The sequence below is a fragment of the Frankliniella occidentalis genome, unplaced genomic scaffold, assembly GCF_000697945.3.
Source record: "Frankliniella occidentalis isolate FOCC.00 unplaced genomic scaffold, Focc_3.1 Scaffold101, whole genome shotgun sequence".
Classification (NCBI taxonomy): Eukaryota; Metazoa; Arthropoda; class Insecta; order Thysanoptera; family Thripidae; genus Frankliniella; species Frankliniella occidentalis.
In genome coordinates, this window is record NW_026267230.1 from 288917 (window position 1) to 307395 (window position 18479).

The following is an 18479-nucleotide window of genomic DNA, read 5'->3' on the forward strand; positions in this document are numbered from 1 at the left end:
AAGGAAGAAGGTCGAAGGTGTTGAGAAAAGGCGGCCGATCAACCCCGTCCCACAAACACAAACAACACACTAGACCGGCCCCTTGCTTCTTTTCCAGGCGGTCCTTTCTTAAGCGAAGGTTTTCATCTTTGTTTGATGTTATGAAGGGTACTATTTCAGTATCAATAATAAATGCAATAAGAAACTACAAATGATGAAAACCAATTTATGTGCTTAAGATAATAATTACAGTCCTCTACCACACAATCACACAGAAAAAAAATGCACAGAGCAAAGCCAGGCAATTTGACAATATTAGAATGATTTCACCACATGAGTAATTCAGATATGCGTCTTTGCAAGAGGTGATTCACAGTACACAATGCAATGAGACTAAATTTTAAAAAAAGAAACAAAAAACTAAACTTAGCCAGTAGATGATTAACAAAACAAAATAAAGTTGAGAACTGTTCGTGTGTGTTGAGCAGTTCACTTATCTTTAAGTTACAAATATAACGTTATCCCTCAAAAACTATATATGAAAAATAATTAATACTTAGCTTGCATGGCATTTCAATTTAGTTTTCTGACCACAAATTTTACTGACCTTTCCTATTTTAATCACATGCCAGGCTTCACAGAAAAGAACAAGAGAGTGAATGAATTTTCAATTTATTTCTCAGGTGTAGTCTATGATTTCAAGGCCAAATGTGAAGATTAGTTAAGCACAGTAATTAACAGTCTCATCATTTAGATTGAGTGGAACGTCTAGGTGTGTAAAACCACTAGCAGTAGCACACTTAAGTGATCTAATCATCTGCCTGCCTCCGCATGGCTATACCAGTCTTAAAAACATTCGGGACTGAAACCGAAGAGAAATACAGCACACTAATGTAGAATTATGCATCCACAACCATGTGCAGACTAAAGATAATGACATGAAATAAGAAGTAACCAAAACTTGTGATTTAGGTGTTATTGACCAATATGAAAACAGAAATTGAAGTACAGAAATAGACATTACAAAGGTCGCATTTCACCATTCACTGATCCCTCTTGTTTGACTTGGGGTACACATAATCTTGCATTATTTTAACAAGACAACCAATTAAAAATTTTTAAAAAGTAAAAGGAAGATGCAACATTGTTGACAATATCACAGTGCCAGCACAAACAGAGAAATTTTATTCTGGAGGTCGCCTTTCACTGTGTTTCTTGGTGAATTCTTCTGCATTTTTCACAAATTTTTTGCGGTCTTTAATGTACTCTTCAGCCAAATCTGCTCGTAGTGGATGTTCAGGCTCCGGATCATTTACAAGGGCCACAAGGGCTTGAATAACTGAAAACGATTCCCTTTGAGACAATTGAACATACGAAACACAATGAAAACAACATATCGATAAACTACATTACCTTGATCAGTTTTTGTAGCAGGTTTCCAATTTTCAGCACTTATGATAGGCAAACATACTTGTCCTTTTTCATCAATGTTAGGATGATAGATTTTAGTCCGGAAATGAATCTTTGGGGGCTTAAATGGATATTCAGCAGGGAAATTTATTTCAATCCTGAATGCTCCTTTATTGTATGGTGGATTATCCTGCAAAATCAAAGGAATTTAAAAAGTGATTGATATTTATCAAAATAGTTCAGGTAAATTTGTAAATTATCTCCATGAATCAACACTCACTGGAACAATAACTCCATGCCACAGAAGCAAATTTGATTCATCAACTTGGACATCTCTAAAAGCCTTGAGACCAGAGGCTCGAATGTCTCCGAGTTCCTGAAACATTTCAAGAACGAACATTTAGGAAAAGAATTTATCGATTACAGTAGGGAATTTTGCTTCTTTCTCGGTATTTTGGTCATGACTCAATGCTCATTTATCTCTCAAACATACTAAAAAGGAAAGTATAGGAGATAGCAGTTTCCACAGGACATACAATACAAAAAGAAGATGAAATTCGAATGACCATAGAATAAAATTGACATACTGTGAGTTGTATATAAGAGAAATAAATGTTTATATGGGAACGTACAAGAAAAGGAAAAATGGCAACAGGCAAATTAAAGATTCAGACTTGATATCTTGACCCTGAAATTACATCATACAGCTGGCGCAGAAATAAATTCAAAAAACCCAACAACATAATTGAATGCATCAGACCTTGGAGGATTAGGCTTAGATATTGCTCAGCCATGATAGGGAGGAATGTGGGTGTCCAGCGGCATTGTACACCACCGCTGACAGTCCATAATAGAGAAAATGCCGGGTTTAATATGGCAATAGACGAACAATGTGTACTATGCGAGTAAAACTGGTGCCTCCATTGGATTACAGAAAACTTGAATTTCAGCTTAAAAGAGCAACTTACCTTCTGTAACCTTTTGGTTGCCGCCATCTTTGACAATTAACTGAAGAAGAAGTCCGCAAAGGTGCGCGAAGGTGCCTTCGCGAGTCACCGGAATTATCACGAAGACCAGCAGTGACCGGCGTCCATAAATCTTGTAATAATTTTAAAATTCAAAGAAATTGGACGGCAAACAAATTGTTTCAATCTGCTTTTGCGATGTTTACTGGCTTCTAGTTCTTTCTTCACCGCTACTCCATCCTTTCGACAATCAATAACGGATCAATCCTTCAATACGTCACTTTGACCACTCTGACCTGATGCACGAACCTACCCGTAAACAAACAAGCGAACGTCGTTTCGGTAATCAAGATAAAAAACTTGCTTTGATTCATTCTGTGATATGTTGTATTATCAACCTAAGATCGTCGCATTTCGTCATGTGAGAGTTTGATAGCGACTAAGATGGATTTACCCGTTGTGTGTCGGTAAAAATGAAGTACAGAATGCCACCATTCAGGCGTAAGAAGTCTCAAAAATCTTTCCCGGTCAAAGTTTGTACACTTGATGCAGAATTGGAATTTGATTTGGAGGTTAGTTAGTGCCTATTCTTATGGTTTGAGATCTTGTAGTTATCAGTTTTGTTGAGCTAGAGTCATACCTGTTTGATCTCTGATTTCGTAGCGTTTGAAACTTTCTATAGTAATGTACGAGTTTTTAGTTTGTGTATGGAACTGGTTTTCTACATATATGGATCACTTCGCTTACTATACATAATTTTAGTTTTAATGCTACTTCGACCGAATGTCAGTGCTGATTGTTCCCTATTTTCACTCTTCTAGTTAACTGCCAATTTTTTTTTTTTGAGTTACTATTTTCCCTGACTTAAGTAATGTACCTAAACCATGTTGCAAGTTTGCACGGTATAGTCTTCAAATTGCACGTGACCAGTGCACTTCAACTCATTTATTCCCAACCTTATCTTTGGCTTTTTTAGTGGCATGCTACAGGAAGAGATTTATTCGATTTAGTTTGCCGTACTATTGGGTTGAGGGAGACCTGGTATTTTGGTCTTCAGTACATGGATTCCAAGGGATTCATCAGCTGGCTGAAACTGGATAAGAAAGGTGAATATTATTGAACAGAGAGAAGTGCTATCCATCTATTTATTTCAACTTCATTCAAGCCGTTTCAACAATCTGTCATACAATTTTAATCTTTTAGTACTAGAAGTTTAAAATGTACTTTTCATGTTTTTTCTTGTTTTTGATTAGTACTCATTTGACTTATTTGTACTGCCCATTTTATGAAGCTCTACTCACTCAACACTCACATCTTTGATATTAATGTCTTTTTTTCCCTATTATATGCCAAATTTCAGTTCAAGATCAAGGAATAAATCCCAACAACCAGCCAGCAACACCATTTATGTTCCTAGGAAAACTTTACCCAGAAGATGTGGCTGAAGAGTTGGTCCAGGAGGTCACTCAGCATCTTTTCTTTCTCCAAGTCAAGCAAGCAATCCTTTCAATGGACATATATTGTCCTCCAGAAGCCTCTGTCCTCTTAGCCTCTTATGCTGTACAAGCCAAGGTAGACATTTTAAAATCCTTTTCTGAAGTAAATTTATAATTTAAAAAAATTGCTTGTTTTTTTTATTAAGTAAACCTGTTCTTTTCTTTTTAGTATGGTGATCATGATGAGCTTACTTATAAACCTGGTACTTTATCTAAAGACAACTTGCTTCCACAAAGAGTCATTGATCAATATCAGATGACACAGGAGATGTGGGAAGAGAGAATCAAGGTCTGGTATGCAGACCACAGAGGCATGTCTCGCGATGAAGCTGAAATGGAGTACCTTAAAATTGCTCAGGATCTAGATATGTATGGTGTGAATTATTTCCCTATAACTGTAAGTTGAAAAAGCATGCATTGATAATTTGGCTCCTACTTACAATTTAATCCTAAAATTTATCTCCTTCTATCAATTTTCTTTCCAGAATAAAAAAGACACTGAGCTATGGCTTGGTGTGACTGCACTTGGATTAAATATCTATGAAAAAGAGAACAAATTGACTCCAAAGACTACCTTTACATGGTCTGAAATAAGACATATCTCTTTTGATGACAAAAAATTTGTAATCAAACCAGTTGACAAGTCTTCCCCAAACTTCATATTTTTCTCCCAAAAAGCACGCATGAACAAACTGGTATGTTCTAAATCACACTCTTTTAAAAGAAAATAATTGAAACGCTTAGATTCTAACAAACAAAGGTTATTTGCCCTGTGCACTTTGGTGATATTTCCTTTGTTATATTTTGCAGATATTAGATCTGTGTATTGGAAATCATGATCTGTTCATGAGGAGGCGTAAACCAGATACAATGGAGGTTCAACAAATGAAAGCTCAAGCTAAGGAAGAGAAGTCCAGGTAACTAAAACTTTAAGTTTTCTATTCTTATGTTAGATTTGGTTATAAAACAAACATCTGTCTTCTCATCCTGAGTGAAGAAAAGTTGTTTTATATATATATTTCTTATTATTTGTTATAAAACAGAGAGAGAGAGTTAAATTCATTTTAATCATATTTAATTCCTTTGTACAGAAGACAAGTTGAGCGCAACAAACTAGCACGAGAAAAGCAATTGAGGGAAGCTGCAGAAAGAGAAAAGGCTGTAATGGAGCAAAAGCTATTGCAGTATCAGGAAGAAATGAGAGTTGCAAATGAGGCATTGGTTTGTATCTTTGAATCAAGTACATTTATTTTACTATATTTTTGAATTACTAGTTAAGTACCTGTTGGTTTGTTTTTTTTTAAAATTATTTTTAGCGCCGTTCTGAACAAACAGCAGACCTTCTGGCTGAGAAATCTCGAGTAGCAGAAGAAGAAGCAATGTTGCTAAGCCAGAAAGCAGCCAAGGCTGAGCAAGAAATCAACAGAATACGTTTGACTGCTATGAAGGTAAGCTGCCATGTTTTGAAAGGATATGTGTCTGTATTTTTATCTTGAACATTGTGAAAGTATTGTATTATCCTCACCAGACAGAAGAAGAAAAGGTTCATCTAGAGAGAAAAACTCAAGAGGCTGAGCGGCTTACTGCCAGATTGGTAGATGAGTCTGAAAGACGTGCTGCTGAAGCAGATCGATTAAAAGATGAATTGTTAAAAGCAAGAATAGCAGAAAAGCAAGCTAAAGAAAAACTTCTTCAGTTTCTGTCTCGCACTGCAAGTCCTACCTCTCTTCAGTCTGTGCCCCATGCAACTCATTCCCCCACACCTTTAGTAAGTATTGAACAACTTTCCTTTTGATAAATTGGCATTCTATCCTATTCTCCTAATTTAAATCTGTTTCATTCTTATCAATTTGATCTACCTTGAACTGGTTGAGTTATGCATGAGGTGTAGTTGAACTTACCTGATGGTTTTGGTGGGGTTGCTTGCCAGCAGCAGTATGAGACTGGCAATGGCATTGGTGGAGGGATGTCGCAGTCGCTGTCCCAGCTCTCACAGCTGTCCCAGCTGTCACAACTCTCCCAACCAATGAGTGGGCTGAGCCTCGGCCCTGGACTATCCCCGGGAATCTCACCGGGTTTATCTCCTGGATTGTCGCCTGGCTTGTCACCCGCCCTCTCTCCAGGACTCTGCCCAGCACTTTCCCCTGGGTTGTCTCAGGGACTGTCTCAAGGACTTTCACAAGGACTTTCACAAGGACTAACACCTCAGTTAGCAGCAGATCTTCAAGCTCTGCAGCTTGGAGAACCAGGAGATATGTGTGGTAGTGTTTCTGGAGACATGCCTGGTTTGCCTGGCTCAGACATTCCTTCTGAGCTGCCAGCGTACGACCTGGCAGCTGATCAAGATATGGAACAACTCTCACTCGAGATTGAAAAGGAGAGGTGGGCTAAGATGAAATCAAGTTTTATAATCTGTAACCTGCATGTTCTGGTCTGTTAGGAGTTTCTACTAAATATTATTTTACCATCATTGAAAGCATTTTAAAAGGGATAATGATAGCTGGTCACAAAGGTTATGAAAGCCTTCAGACAGTTTTATAGCTCTTACTGTTCTTGTCCCTTAAGCAGTTTCTATCCTCTTATTTTGCATACCGGTATACCACCTTCTGCTCAATTTAGCTGTTCTCCCTCTAGTACAATTCTTAAATTTTAAAAATATTCAATTTTGGGGGTAGATATTTGTTGTGTCTAATCTAATCTATCCATCATATGGCAACTTTGGAAATGTCTAACCATAGCCAAAAAATGAAAGTATTAAAAACATTTTGATTTAATGGTTCCCTTACTGAGAAACTACCTGCATTTTCTTTAATTAGTACTAATTACTCACCCTAATCTTTTACTAGTGGGACTTGTTGCTGTTGTGTTTTTTGTTGTTGTTTTTTTTTTGTTGTTAAAATGTAAATTTTAAATTTACAGGGTGGATTATTTGGAGAAAAGCAAACATTTGCAGAATCAGCTGCGGGAACTTCGGTGCGAGATAGAAGTTCTCAAAGTGGGAGAGAAGCAGAGTCAGATGGATGCTCTCCATCAGGAACAGTTACGTCTTGGAGAAAACAAATATTCCACTCTACGCAAGGTACTTTTCTGCATTATTCCAACGCACAACTATCATGTCTTATTTTTAAGTAAGACTCACTTTTTGAATAATTATTGTTATCATTATCTCACAGGTGAAGTCGGGATCGACCAAAGCCCGAGTAGCTTTCTTCGAGGAGCTATAAGGGTGGCTCAATATGCCAAAAACTGAGTTGCCTTGCTTCATATTTTACTAAGCTCTCTCCTATATTGTTTTTTTCCACTATTGTTCTAATTTCTGCTTGACTGACTGCTTTTTTATTTCTGCATCTTAAATAATTTCAACAAAATGTCAACATGTGAAAAGATCTTTTATTCAATCACACGATTGCTACCAAATCAATGCATTAATTGATATTTTATGGCTTGACTTTTTAAACTTACCTTTAAGTCTTCAAATATTTTCCCCTTTTCTATGCTTTTCATAGTTAGATATTTACCTATATTTCACATCTGGTCTTGATGCTGAGCAGTACATTGTGTACTTTTGGTAACTCCATTGGTGACTGCTGGTTCAGTTACTATTTGTGATCAATACCTATGTTTTATTCATGCGCTATGACTTTTGCCAGTTTTCTCCCTTTACAAGCTTTGTTCTATGCTAGGTAAGTTGAAAAGACTGACTGTTTGCTGATGGAGGCTAGCTACTTTACTGGATTCCAGTCAAAGAGAAATAGGTATATAGTTGTAAAATTAAGGTAAAAGACTTCCTTACCTTTCTACATATGTTTATAATGTGAACTATTACAAACCTTATGGATCATTTTTACCATCAACTCATCTGTAATGTTTTTCCTTATCATACCATCCTTTTAGAAATTTTTTATTGATTAATGGAAAATTGTATTTATGTAAATAGTTTGTAAGTAGGCCATTGTCATTGTCAATTTTAGGTGCATTTCATGTCCAAGTAGCAATAAGCTGTCATTTATGTATATATTCATCACCTAGTAATTAGGAAAAATGTTTCTCTGTGCCAAATTTATTTAATTAGAAGTGATTTTATTAGGTTTGTAAAGTTTTTAAATGACAGATCATTGTCTTTCTTCAATATCTGGGGTGTATTAATTATATATTTAAAACAGTGGAAGAAACTTTGTTTTCTAATATCAAAGAACCAATTGAACAAACCTATATTCAATTTTGTTGAGTAACACCCTATTATATCATTCTTAAAATTGCAATCTGAATAATTCTTATTATTTTTATAGTTTTAGATCTAAAAGCAAATGCTCTTACACGAAATAGTTGAACTAGTGATTCCATATCTGAAGCTTCTATATGCAAGTTTGTCTCATCATTTGTAAGAGTTCTGTCAGGTTTAACCAGACTGTGTATATTTAAGTACACCAGAGGTAGGATTTCAATCTACAAAGCCATATTTTGAATTGTTTAGAAGTGTACTATTATTGTCTTTGAAGTCAATCTGTCAACTGTAATTACTGCAATCTTGCATGCCTGCCTCATACTTTGTGTCTACAATTAGCTCATGTTTTCATGTAACAAGTGTTCCACTGTTCCTTTTAGACATGTAATAGGTTGGTAAAAACTAGATGATTCAGCAGCTCCCCATCATGGTGTGGCATTATTTATCGAAAGCAAGCCATTGGAATGATATGTATTAGATACGCGTGCTGTCTTCTATAGAAGTGAAAATAACCCGAAATTGTTTTATTTATATTACATGATGTATTTTATGGTAGATAATCCAAGCATGTGTTAAAACATGCAGAGACTGTAGTAATCGCTCACTTCTCATATGTGTGATATGATTGTGCCTTATCTTGTTGCGCTGAGCATAAATCAGGTTTTATTAACAGTGATGACAAGTTATTTTTTAAAACCAGTTTGAGTGGCTAATGATATTTTGTAATAACAAAGTAGGAAGCAATGCAATGCATTAATTTGTTTTACCTGCTGAAGGCTCAAGTATCAATATTGGTTCAGTATTTTAAAAATTTTAACTAAGTATGTTGAAAAAATTAAACAACTGATAAAATCTTCTTTTTTTCAGTAAACAAAAAAGAAGAAATTATTGGAAAACAACTTGTTTTGCCTTTTGTAGTTTATTTTAAGACTTCGTTCAGTTTTCTAGCCTATAGAGTCATCAAATATTGTGATCTGCAGGATATTAAAAATGTCGTTTTGTGGGCTTTGCTATAACTTATTGTTATGTCTAGGTTACCAAATGTATTACTCTCTCAGTTCAAGAAAAAATAATCAAATATCTAAATACAAGAAGTGTCATTGACACAACACATTACTTTTCCCCTTCAAAACATACAATGACATCCTGAAGTCACAGAAAAATGTAGTTGACTAATATCAAAAATCTTCAATGCTCTTGTCTGCATGAGCTGAGAGACATAAGATGCGAGCAACTTCCTCAGGACTTGCTTCTTTCCGTGTGGTACGACCCATAACTTGAGAGAGTCTTGCTGCTAGTACATGTTTACAAGATACATGAATCCGAGATGTGACAACTTGATGGGCATATGCAAGACAGGGGCAAAAATTGATATTTGGGAATAGTGTATATAGCTCGCCACGTCCCCCTGAAACCTAACCATATAACGGAAAATATAATAGATGTCGTACAACATTACAAATTGCATCTGCATTTAAATTCACCTGAAGTGCTTGTCGAGTATCATTAGCAGTGGTCAGAAGAGTTACACAATCTTTTTCAAGCATCTCAAGTGCTCGTTCAAAGGGGGCTCCAAACACAGCATGCAAGGCTAGCAATGACTCGTCGCTGACTGTGACATGAACACATTCGGGCATAATATCAACAAATCTGAAGGTGCATGATAAAATAGGTTAAACTCACATTTGCCTTCCTCGGAGTACAATCTTTCAATTTCTCCAAATAGGTCAGAAGTGACGAATGGGAGAATAATCTTCCGCGAGGTCGTTTGCATGTTGTACATCTTGCCGTTAAAACTGTAGTTTTGTATGCTTTTGTCATGTCAGTTTGCAGTGGTTTGGTTCTTTTTTGAGAGCAGATACCCGCCACGCGCCATCCCGCCTTCACCGTCGTCTGCAAGACAATTACGATTCGAAAACAAAGGAGGACTACCAACAAACTCCAAAACTGTACTAAATATAATCTGTGATTACTGACATGATTACACTAATTAGAAGGAAACAGAATTTATTCATATTCAATTTTTATATTGTACCGTCCTTTCCGCTACTTTTGAGATCAAAAGTTCCGTTACTGTTTCGGTTTTTACTTTTTCTAGGTGGCTTAACCTGTCTGCTGTCTGCTTACTGTTTACTGTTACTGTTTGAAAAGGCCAAAGTAAAGCATCGTTCAAAGCTTGGAAATCTCGTACCTGTCCACTATACCACCTACTCCTTACTCCCAAGGGAAACATCGTGAGAAAAAAACATGGATTCAGATTCTGGAGGTAGTTTTAGGCAGCCTTTCTTTTATTTATTTCTTCCGTAAAGGGTTTTCCTTGTCTTTTCAACCTATCTCATGTACTTATCTATTTGGTTGGATGAGTAACTTCCTACCTCAATGAATTGTCTGAATCTCAACCAATAACTCGTCAATTTTGTGTCTGCATTTTTCCTAATCAGGTTGAAATGTTCTTGTTGCTCTCTTGGATTTACAGTGTTCTCAATTGGTAACGGTCAACTTAAAGATTTAGCACTTGTCGCTCATGGCATTGATTATGGCTTAAAAGAAATTGAAGCAGCTCTTAGTTCCATTGTGAATTTGTTGCCCAGTGAAGAAAACCAACCCGAAGCTTTAGAAACCATGAACTCAGTGCAACAAGAAGTCCAAGAGATTGAGGTATGCATTTATTTTAAGGACAAATTGTTTCATCTAGTTTTTGTGTTAACTCACTTCAATAATTTTTTGTTCAAACCTAGGAAAAAACAAATCAGATGCTGATTGAACTGCAAAAGATGCTTGCATCAGGCCAGCAGGAAGAAGAAAAGGCAAAGGAAAGTAACAAGGTGATAGAAAAGGGCATGTTAGAGATGGAAAGCATGTTGGAAAAGTTTGGGTACGATGGATCCGAAATGCCAGCATATACTCCTCTCAATACTGAAGATGCAAATGCAAGGTATTAATTTTTGTTTCAAGTTAAACATATTGAACCTACTCTTATTCTGTTATAAACTGCTTGCTTTCAATTGCTTCTTTGCTAAACAACAATTTCCCTGCGTGATTTCAAAACAATAATGTTCCTACATCAAATGTCGTAAATTGTATCGTAAACAATAAAAAATTGTACCTGATTGTGATACATTTTTGACATGCGATGTCATAACGATATTGTATCAATATTCCATTTCGCAGTCGGTTTGACTATTCCCTGAAGGTTCAATTTAGATTCTAAAACTACTTTTTTCCTGCAGTGTACCTCTAGAAGATTCAGAATCTTCAGAAGATGAACTACCTGTGGAAAATGAAGAAAGTGACCATTCACCTACTAGTTTCATGCTTCAGAAAAATGTGCTGTGCACACCAGCTCTGCGGGCGTCACGGTCAAGGGTGGAGACCATGGCTGGAGCTGAAATAACTCCTTTAGTTTTGTCTTCAAAGTTACTTAGTGCAAATGATCCTAAATCGACAACTAAGCAGGTGCGTGTGAGTCCAAAAAAACCATACTTAGTTAAATCACCATCCCTTTCTAAAGATCTGACAGATCAAAATGTAGAGAAAGAAAGACTTCAAACAAAGTCAGCTGATTTGGCATTGTCCCGACCAGTTCGCCCAGTATTAAGTACTGTCAGTTTCTTGTGATATTGTTAAAGCACGGTCTATTTCGGTTTTAATTGTTTCTCCTTTTCTATGTCAATAAACATTGTAGTAAGGCTGAACTCCAAATAATTTATTACAAAACCACATTCTTTTCCTTGTGTGTTTATTGTGATCATAAATGCATGTAAACGTATTCCTCATATTTCTAGAAACACTGTTATTTGTGTAGCTCCTGAATCAGTCTAGCAATCATAATCATAATTTATATTCACTGATGGAATTTTTGAAACATGAAATCCATACACTGAATTCTCCAGATTTTTAGAGGTGCATATACACCTATGAACATGTATTTAATTGCATCTAATTTCCGTATGTTGTCTTGCTACATATTCTTCTACAATCACATTTGATGTAGGTGTTCACAGACACTTATAAGGGAGCATCAGAGGGTTTAACTAAATTGCAAAGAAAACAACCATTCAAATAAAATATTTAAATACCTTATAAATATCACAGATCTAACATCTATTATACAAAGGACATATAACAACAAAAACAGAGGCACTTGGAATTAATACCTAAGTAGTACAGTAAATAAGATTTGATGATGAACCCAACTGCAATGAGATGGTTTTTGTCAATGTACTACACGTCAACTTAAACCATGACATTAGCCCATGGCCACCACGACTTTTCACTGTATTACTTGATTTAATTCCGTCTGATCCACTTAGGACTTAAATGGTCCTACACCTGCAGGTGGGGGCGTGGTGACGTAATTAAAGAGGCTGCTGGAGCTATCACCTTGGAGAGGTCTTCCCTGCAAGCCGCGTCCCCGTCCTCTTCATCGGCGTCCTCCTCGGGCTTGGCCAGCGGGCAATGGGGTCGCGCGGTAGACTCAGGGGAGGCTGGCGGTGGAGGCGGCGAAGGTGTGGGTGCGGTCGGACTAGCTTCATTGCTACGAGTCGGCGAGCAGGGGGATGCTGGAGTTGGGGGAGACGGACACTCCTCGCTGGTGGCGCTCTGCTCGAGGCGCTCGGGGCTGGCAGCTCGCAGAGGGCTGGGGCTAGAGTGAGGGCTTGAGCCCTGAGGGCTTGAGCCCGGGCTGGTGGACAGTGCGGGGGGCGGCGGCAGCGGCGGCTCGGGTGAGCTGGACGCCCTGCTCGTGCTGCTCCGCGGGCTCGGGGTCGGGCTGTGCTCCTCGTGCCCTCCCTCACGGGGTGCTTGCTCCACCGCCATGATGACCGCCTCTGGTGTCGACGACCTGAATGATCGCTGGGAGATTGGACTTCCAGACAGAGGGTCTTGTTGACGTGGAGGTGCAGGTGGGGAGTCATTCCCGCTCCGCTCATCCTCGCACGGTGGTGTGGACTGCCCCCTTTCCTCGCTCGCCGCGTCTTGCTCCGGAACCTCGGTCTCTGGCAGCGACGACTCGGTGGACGTCGGTCCCGCCTCATGGATGGGAACCGGAGACCCGGACGCAGGTGGGGGTTCGTCAGGCTCCTCGACGGAAGGGGCCTCGCGGGGCTCGGACGGCCCGGTCGGATTGGAGCCAACGCGGTCCTCCGGGCTGGCGCTCCTCGAGAGCGCGTCGTCCTGATGGCACGCGAGGGACACCTGCGATTGGGATTGCGTCACGGCGGGCTGCGCGTTGGCCAGGGCCTCCCCCTCGCTCTGGCTAAGCTGCGGCAGCGACACGGCACTGGACAGTCTCTGAAAAGATGATAAGAATTAGAGGGGAATGTCGCCGGGTTCGTGACGGCTGCATTTCCAGCCCCAGGATAGGAGTGGGGCCGCCGTGGCCCGCCCTTATTGATCAGCCCGCGGTGGCGCTCAGCGCTTGTCGCTCACCTGCTGGGCCTTGGGTGGCGGCGGCGGCGGCGGGGCCTTCCTCTTCTTGCGCGGCTTGACGGGCGGCCTGGGCGCGGGAGTGGGAGCTCCGCTGGTGCTCGGGCCGGCGGCGAGGCGGGGGCCGACTGCACGATGCGAAACAAGCGACATCAAGACGAGCCAAATCATGAAAGAGTCATTTCTGCCCGTCCGGTAAATTAGACGAACGTACTCACCGGGCGGGCGGGGTGGGGCGGCTGTTCCGTTGTGTCCCCGCGACGCCGGCGAAGGCGGTGTGGCAGCCGTCGACGGGTACTCTCTGGAGGACCTGATCAAGGACAGCGTAGAAAACACTCGGTCAATGTTGCACACAACTAAGTACACAGAGTGAAACAGCTCTCGAAACAATATTGTAATAACCCAAATTGTGCCTTTTCGACACTTACGGTGTAGTTCCTATCCCACTACGCACCAAGTGCTGGGTGTGTATTTGGTCCCGAGGAGAAATAGGTGGGGGGGGGGAATTGCGACCCAGGTAAAGCGCTGCGCCGTTACTCTACAGCCGCGCCTGCCACAGCAGAGGACACGGTTGGGCTGGGCGGACTGGGCCTTTGGCACAGCCACGAGTGGGCAGGGTACACCCAGCAAGGTCGAACCCGGCACGTCGGCCCGCCACTTCCTGCCGTCCCTCATCTGGTCGCGGACCTGGAGCCTGGTCCACGCCACTGCACACTGAGCATACGGCGCGGGGGCACGCGCTCCATAAGGCCCCCGCCCCCGAGCCCGCGCCATCATCGTAGCTAACTGGCCCGCTAAAGGATGGCCGTCGCTGTCAGGACGATCATACTCTCGGCCGGCAAGCGGGCCAGACCGCCGCCATCCGCTGCGAACTGCTCCCCCGCCTCTGCAGCCCGGGTCGACCTGCATCTGCTATACGTGCTGGAGCAGCTCGGCAGGCGGGCCTAAGGAGCGGTGGGCCAGCAGCGGGGAGCGCCGTGCGCGGTAGGCAACCACGCAGTGCGCACGGCGCGCGAGTGCTGCGGGCCGGCCTACCCACGGGCACGGGCGCCCAGCCGACACTGAGCACGCGCACCGCTGTGCAATAAGCGCGAGGCTCCTGCTCGGGAGTTTACGTAGCTCGAATAGCTGCTGCTAAGGCAAAGTGAAGGCGCAGGGCGGAGCAGGAGCGGAGCGCGGCGGTCGCGGCGGAAGATGAGGCTTGCCGTGCGCCCCCGCCCCGCCCTGCCCGCCCTTGTGCTCTCCTCGTCATAACAACTCTCAGCTAGGAGAGCCCACCGCCCCGCTGCAATGCCAAGCAGCACTCGCTCTCTGCGCTCCGTCTTTCGCCGCTTTACGGGCGGGGCGGGCAGTCTGCTAGACGAGCCTCGCCTGCTCGGGCCGGCCACCCCACGGCCACCGGCGGCCACTCCCTCGTCACCTGCCCGCGGGGCTCGGCCCGGGGCTCGGCCCGGGGCACTACTTGACAGGGAGGCTGCCACAATAACGCGGCACATCCCGACCGGACCGGAAGTCACTCTGTACACGGCCGGGACCGCTTCCGGTCTGAGCGTGGCGGCCGTGGTGGACCTCACCCGACCTCACCGCACGCGAGGAAACAGGGCAGACAAAACTGACAGGGATTCTGACCGCCGGAAAATAATGCAAGATGAGCTAAAATGTAATGTGGGTGTTGGAGTTGTTCTGTTAGTCGGCGGGCTGTGGCACCACAGGACACCACGTAGAGTGAAACTACTGCGGTGCGTCCTGGCCGCGTACGCCCGGCGATGCGCCGCGGGGCCAGGCAGCGCCTCCAAGAATAGCGACCGCCCCTCCACCCCCCCCCCCCTGCTTACCATCGCTACTCGTTTTCGCTCTTCTTTTTGTCGCCTGGGCGAAGAACGCGCGTCGTTGTCTGAGGGGAGGGACTAGGGACTCCGCTCAGCTCTCCGGGGCGCCTGGCGGGTAGGCCGCCCGTCGGCACGCGCGCACCAGTGCGCTGTGGATGCCTACCCGCCAGGCGCTCCGGGTGGCGGGGCCGGGGCAGGAACCGGGGGCGGTGGCGGTGGGGGGCGTGGCGGCGCGTGTGCGTTCAGCAGCGCCTCTGGCACGCGGCCCGCGCCGAGCAAACTCATCGAGAAGTTCGCTTGCGCGGGACGGCCCCCAGCCCCAGTCTCCCTCTCCCCGGCTCAAGAGGCTGCACCCGGACTTCACTTGACTCGCTTCCTCTTCGAATTCTGTACGCGAGGCCGTGACGGCGTGACGAGGACGACGGAGGCGAGGATTATCCAAATATTGTCTCATTCGGCAGCTGACTCGGCCCCGCGCCGCGAGCCTGCCGGCCTACCGTGGGCGCGGCGGCGACGTTCTGCTGTGGGTCATCAGGATTAAGCCGACATTGGAGCTGTATCGCGCGGGGTTGTGCATCTGCAGCCGTACAGAGCTTATGGTGGTTAATTTTGTAGCCATTATGGTTGTCCCATGAGGTAACCATAGGATGGTTCCTAGAGCTCTCCACTTCTATGGGTGCATTGGGGTTTAACAGAGTGAGTCTTCACAGCGGAAACGGAGCGGAGTCAGCAGAGGTCCTCCACCCGCCACCCTGGCCTGCCGCGCTCTGCCGGCTGCTGTCCCCGCGCTGCGCGCTGCGAGGCGCGCGTCGTCGTCCCCATACCGCCCCGGCCCCGCGGGCCTCGCAGTTTGGAGCGGAGCGCCGCGCCTTCTCGCCGTTTCGCGTCGCGTCGCCGGGAATTCCTTGAGACAAGAGAGGCGCGACCGCGAGCGAGTCGCCACGCCCCGCCACGCCCCGCAGCGCTGCTCGAGGAAGCTGCACCGCCAAATAAAAGCGGAGGGCGGAAGACGGGCATAACTTAAAACACACACAAAAAGTATTCAAAATAATCTGCTAAAATACTGTAAATATTTCTAAATGAATTCTCTCCAACTCGCGGGCTGACGGCTGACGCGTCGGACTACAACAACACGCCTGTCACAATTGAAACTTAAAAGCGGTGTGGTAATGCTTTAGGAAAACATATTATGTATTGTGAAGTCACAATGAAGTAAACGTTGTAATGTAGTGCAAATATGTAAAATAAGAAACACAAATCGGCGGCGAAGGCACAGAATCGCGCGGGTGGCCTGTGCCGGCCCGGCCCGGGCGCGGCGAGGCGTAGTCCACCGGCGCGGTAAACAAACACCGCCGCACGCCTCGCGCGCGAGCAGCAGGCTTTGTGTGCGATGGCTCGGCCTACATGGGGCGCAGCTCGTGCTAGCGGCCTCTCCGCTTTGCTCTGCAGCTGCCCCCCCGCGGCTCTGCAGCTGTTTGCCTAATCCTTTGGCCTCCCCCTCGGCGGGCTCGCTGCCTTGCTGCTATCCATACCCAGCGGCACTGGCGGGGCTTGTACTGCCTGCACCCTGCCGCTGCAGTGGGAGTTGTCTGCACCTGTTTGGTAAGTAAGCGCACATCCCACTTGAAAGAAAAACAAAATCGGTTAATGAGAAAACTAGCACCCACCCGAGCGGATCTTTCTCCTGTGCCTGTGGGGCTGTGCCGGGCCGTGCAACCGCCGAATCATTGTCACTCCGCTCCGACTGCTAGTGCTCTGGCCGCGCTTTGTTTTTGCGCCCCGCCGCCGCGGCCGATACGGACCCCGTCTCCCTGCTCGGTTGCACCACTCCTCATCGCCCTCGCGCGACTTCCGGCTCGGCCCGGTGCATGATCCATGAGCCGTGAGTCACACCATGGTCACACCGGCCTCGACGACAACAAGTCCAGTGCATCGCGCCGCCGCCGCCGCAGCCGCAGCCGCAGCCGCTCTCCGCGGGGAGCAAAGGGGGTTCGACGGCCTGCCCCGCACCCGCAGTGCTCCGCGCCCCCGCGGCCGATAGCCAGGGCCGGCGGGGCGGCGCGGGTAAATATTGTTGCAGGCCGCGCCCGCCCCGCCCCGCCGCTGGAGAGGCTGGAGCTCGCCACTCTTCCTATTAGGCGCGCACAGTGCGCGGCTCTCTCTGCAGCGCGGCGCCGCCTCCGTGCTCCGTACGCGGACGCGGCGTTTATCGACGTGATTGGCATCTCCCCCGCGCCCCTTCCAGCCGCTCCACACGTGGGCGGCGCGCGCAAAGTGGACTACTTATTAGGGGCGCGTTATTTACGCGTGAAAAGCGCTGGCTGCGCCGCGGCGCGGTCATCGTGGGGCGGGTAATGAGTACACAGTGCTGCACCCACCTCGGAATCATTTGCTGAGGGGAAATTTAGGAGTAGAGACCTCTTCATCATTCGACCCCACGTGCCCATGTCGTGAGTGGCAGTGTCGGGGTCGGGCGAGGGGTCCCCCACTTCCAAAACAAGTGTACGAGTTGGCACGAGTTAGGCGCGAGTTGGGATGAATTTTTTTGAGAGTTTTGCGCGAATTTTCGCGTATTTTTCGCGAGTTTTTGCAAAAAATTTGCCAGTAAATGTGAGTTTTCGCCAGTTCAATGCGAGTTGGGACGTGGGCACGTGTACAACGAGTTGGCTAGTGGAGGACCCCTCGGGGTCGGGCACATCGAGTTCTAGTCATACTACAGTACTCGCGACAACAATGTGCCGCACGGGCGTGGCGTTGATAGCGAAACGGAGATAAGTTTTGGAGTTCGGTGCCCGGCAAGGTGGCCGCCCGAGGGGGGCGAGCGGTGTGATTCACCGCGACGAGTGAAGCGATGCCAAAGTGCAAAGCCAGTAAAGCATACTGACTGCAGTCAGGTGTGCGTGGGGGCTATTGTTAGCTCTCCTCCGACCTTGGCGATATAAGCCCGGCACCGGCCCGCTTATGTGTCAATGTGTCATCTGGAGTTATCGGCCCAGCCCGGTCCAGTGGCACCGGAGGCCGCACCGCAGGCACCACCGATATCCTCGGAGAAAGCAGGCTGCTCGGGCGGTCGGTTCAGAATGACATCCTGCGACAGTAGTTTACCCTCCCCCTCCCTCTCCCCCATTCCTTGGGCATGCACACACAC

At 45.3% G+C, this 18479-nt stretch overlaps 5 protein-coding genes across 8 annotated transcripts in view; 2 read left to right on the top strand and 3 right to left on the bottom strand.

Annotated features, from left to right (window-relative positions):
• Positions 1 to 185: 185 nt before the first annotated feature.
• On the bottom strand, positions 186 to 2524 carry LOC113209777 (ubiquitin-conjugating enzyme E2 L3). The gene is made up of 4 exons (XM_026427465.2): positions 2358 to 2524; positions 1670 to 1765; positions 1393 to 1579; positions 186 to 1318 (listed from the first exon to the last, which is right to left on the bottom strand). Exons 1-4 carry the CDS (start codon positions 2382 to 2384, stop codon positions 1164 to 1166), a joined length of 465 nt encoding a protein of 154 aa, XP_026283250.1. The 5' UTR covers positions 2385 to 2524; the 3' UTR covers positions 186 to 1163.
• A 166-nt stretch (positions 2525 to 2690) lies between these two features.
• On the top strand, positions 2691 to 9091 carry LOC113209772 (merlin). 4 transcript variants are annotated; one of them, XM_026427457.2, is made up of 12 exons: positions 2691 to 2926; positions 3331 to 3460; positions 3715 to 3926; positions 4020 to 4247; positions 4336 to 4545; positions 4661 to 4767; positions 4942 to 5071; positions 5167 to 5298; positions 5379 to 5618; positions 5781 to 6232; positions 6770 to 6929; positions 7024 to 9091. In XM_026427457.2, exons 1-12 carry the CDS (start codon positions 2828 to 2830, stop codon positions 7072 to 7074), a joined length of 2151 nt encoding a protein of 716 aa, XP_026283242.1. In that variant the 5' UTR covers positions 2691 to 2827; the 3' UTR covers positions 7075 to 9091. The 4 variants fall into 4 exon arrangements, with proteins under 4 accessions (XP_026283242.1, XP_026283243.1, XP_026283245.1 ...); XM_026427458.2 differs by having other exon boundaries at positions 5784 to 6232; XM_026427460.2 differs by lacking the exon at positions 5781 to 6232.
• Positions 9092 to 9133: 42 nt separating this feature from the next.
• Positions 9134 to 9986, bottom strand: LOC113209778 (zinc finger SWIM domain-containing protein 7). The gene is made up of 3 exons (XM_026427466.2): positions 9759 to 9986; positions 9560 to 9687; positions 9134 to 9490 (listed from the first exon to the last, which is right to left on the bottom strand). Exons 1-3 carry the CDS (start codon positions 9856 to 9858, stop codon positions 9254 to 9256), a joined length of 465 nt encoding a protein of 154 aa, XP_026283251.1. The 5' UTR covers positions 9859 to 9986; the 3' UTR covers positions 9134 to 9253.
• A 127-nt stretch (positions 9987 to 10113) lies between these two features.
• Positions 10114 to 11770, top strand: LOC113209776 (uncharacterized). The gene is made up of 4 exons (XM_026427464.2): positions 10114 to 10341; positions 10552 to 10733; positions 10814 to 11010; positions 11306 to 11770. Exons 1-4 carry the CDS (start codon positions 10323 to 10325, stop codon positions 11691 to 11693), a joined length of 786 nt encoding a protein of 261 aa, XP_026283249.1. The 5' UTR covers positions 10114 to 10322; the 3' UTR covers positions 11694 to 11770.
• A 362-nt stretch (positions 11771 to 12132) lies between these two features.
• LOC113209774 (uncharacterized) overlaps positions 12133 to 18479 on the bottom strand; it is a 23623-nt gene continuing 17276 nt past the window's right edge. Inside the window, exons 2-4 of the mRNA XM_026427461.2 lie at positions 13721 to 13812; positions 13506 to 13630; positions 12133 to 13367 (exon numbers count right to left, since the gene is read on the bottom strand). Coding sequence (XP_026283246.1) covers positions 12402 to 13367; positions 13506 to 13630; positions 13721 to 13812 — 1183 coding nt within the window. The 3' untranslated portion in view covers positions 12133 to 12401. The remainder of the gene's footprint in view (positions 13368 to 13505; positions 13631 to 13720; positions 13813 to 18479) is intronic.

Excerpts from the sequence above, each read along its gene's own strand:
- LOC113209776 (XM_026427464.2), top strand. Across the intron at positions 10,734-10,813 it reads AAGAAGTCCAAGAGATTGAG|GAAAAAACAAATCAGATGCT; the intron begins GTATGCATTTAT and ends GTTCAAACCTAG. Across the intron at positions 11,011-11,305 it reads ACTGAAGATGCAAATGCAAG|TGTACCTCTAGAAGATTCAG; the intron begins GTATTAATTTTT and ends TTTTTCCTGCAG.
- LOC113209777 (XM_026427465.2), bottom strand. The coding sequence starts at position 2,384 with ATGGCGGCAACCAAAAGGTTACAGAAG. Across the intron at positions 1,766-2,357 it reads CAACCAAAAGGTTACAGAAG|GAACTCGGAGACATTCGAGC; the intron begins GTAAGTTGCTCT and ends GAAATGTTTCAG. Across the intron at positions 1,580-1,669 it reads GGCATGGAGTTATTGTTCCA|GATAATCCACCATACAATAA; the intron begins GTGAGTGTTGAT and ends TTGATTTTGCAG.
- LOC113209778 (XM_026427466.2), bottom strand. The coding sequence starts at position 9,858 with ATGTACAACATGCAAACGACCTCGCGGAAGATTATTCTCCCATTCGTC. Across the intron at positions 9,688-9,758 it reads GTACTCCGAGGAAGGCAAAT|TCAGCGACGAGTCATTGCTA; the intron begins GTGAGTTTAACC and ends TTCATGTCACAG. Across the intron at positions 9,491-9,559 it reads ATACTCGACAAGCACTTCAG|GTTTCAGGGGGACGTGGCGA; the intron begins GTGAATTTAAAT and ends TTATATGGTTAG.
- LOC113209772 (XM_026427457.2), top strand. The coding sequence starts at position 2,828 with ATGAAGTACAGAATGCCACCATTCAGGCGTAAGAAGTCTCAAAAATCT. Across the intron at positions 2,927-3,330 it reads AATTGGAATTTGATTTGGAG|TGGCATGCTACAGGAAGAGA; the intron begins GTTAGTTAGTGC and ends TGGCTTTTTTAG. Across the intron at positions 5,299-5,378 it reads TACGTTTGACTGCTATGAAG|ACAGAAGAAGAAAAGGTTCA; the intron begins GTAAGCTGCCAT and ends TATCCTCACCAG.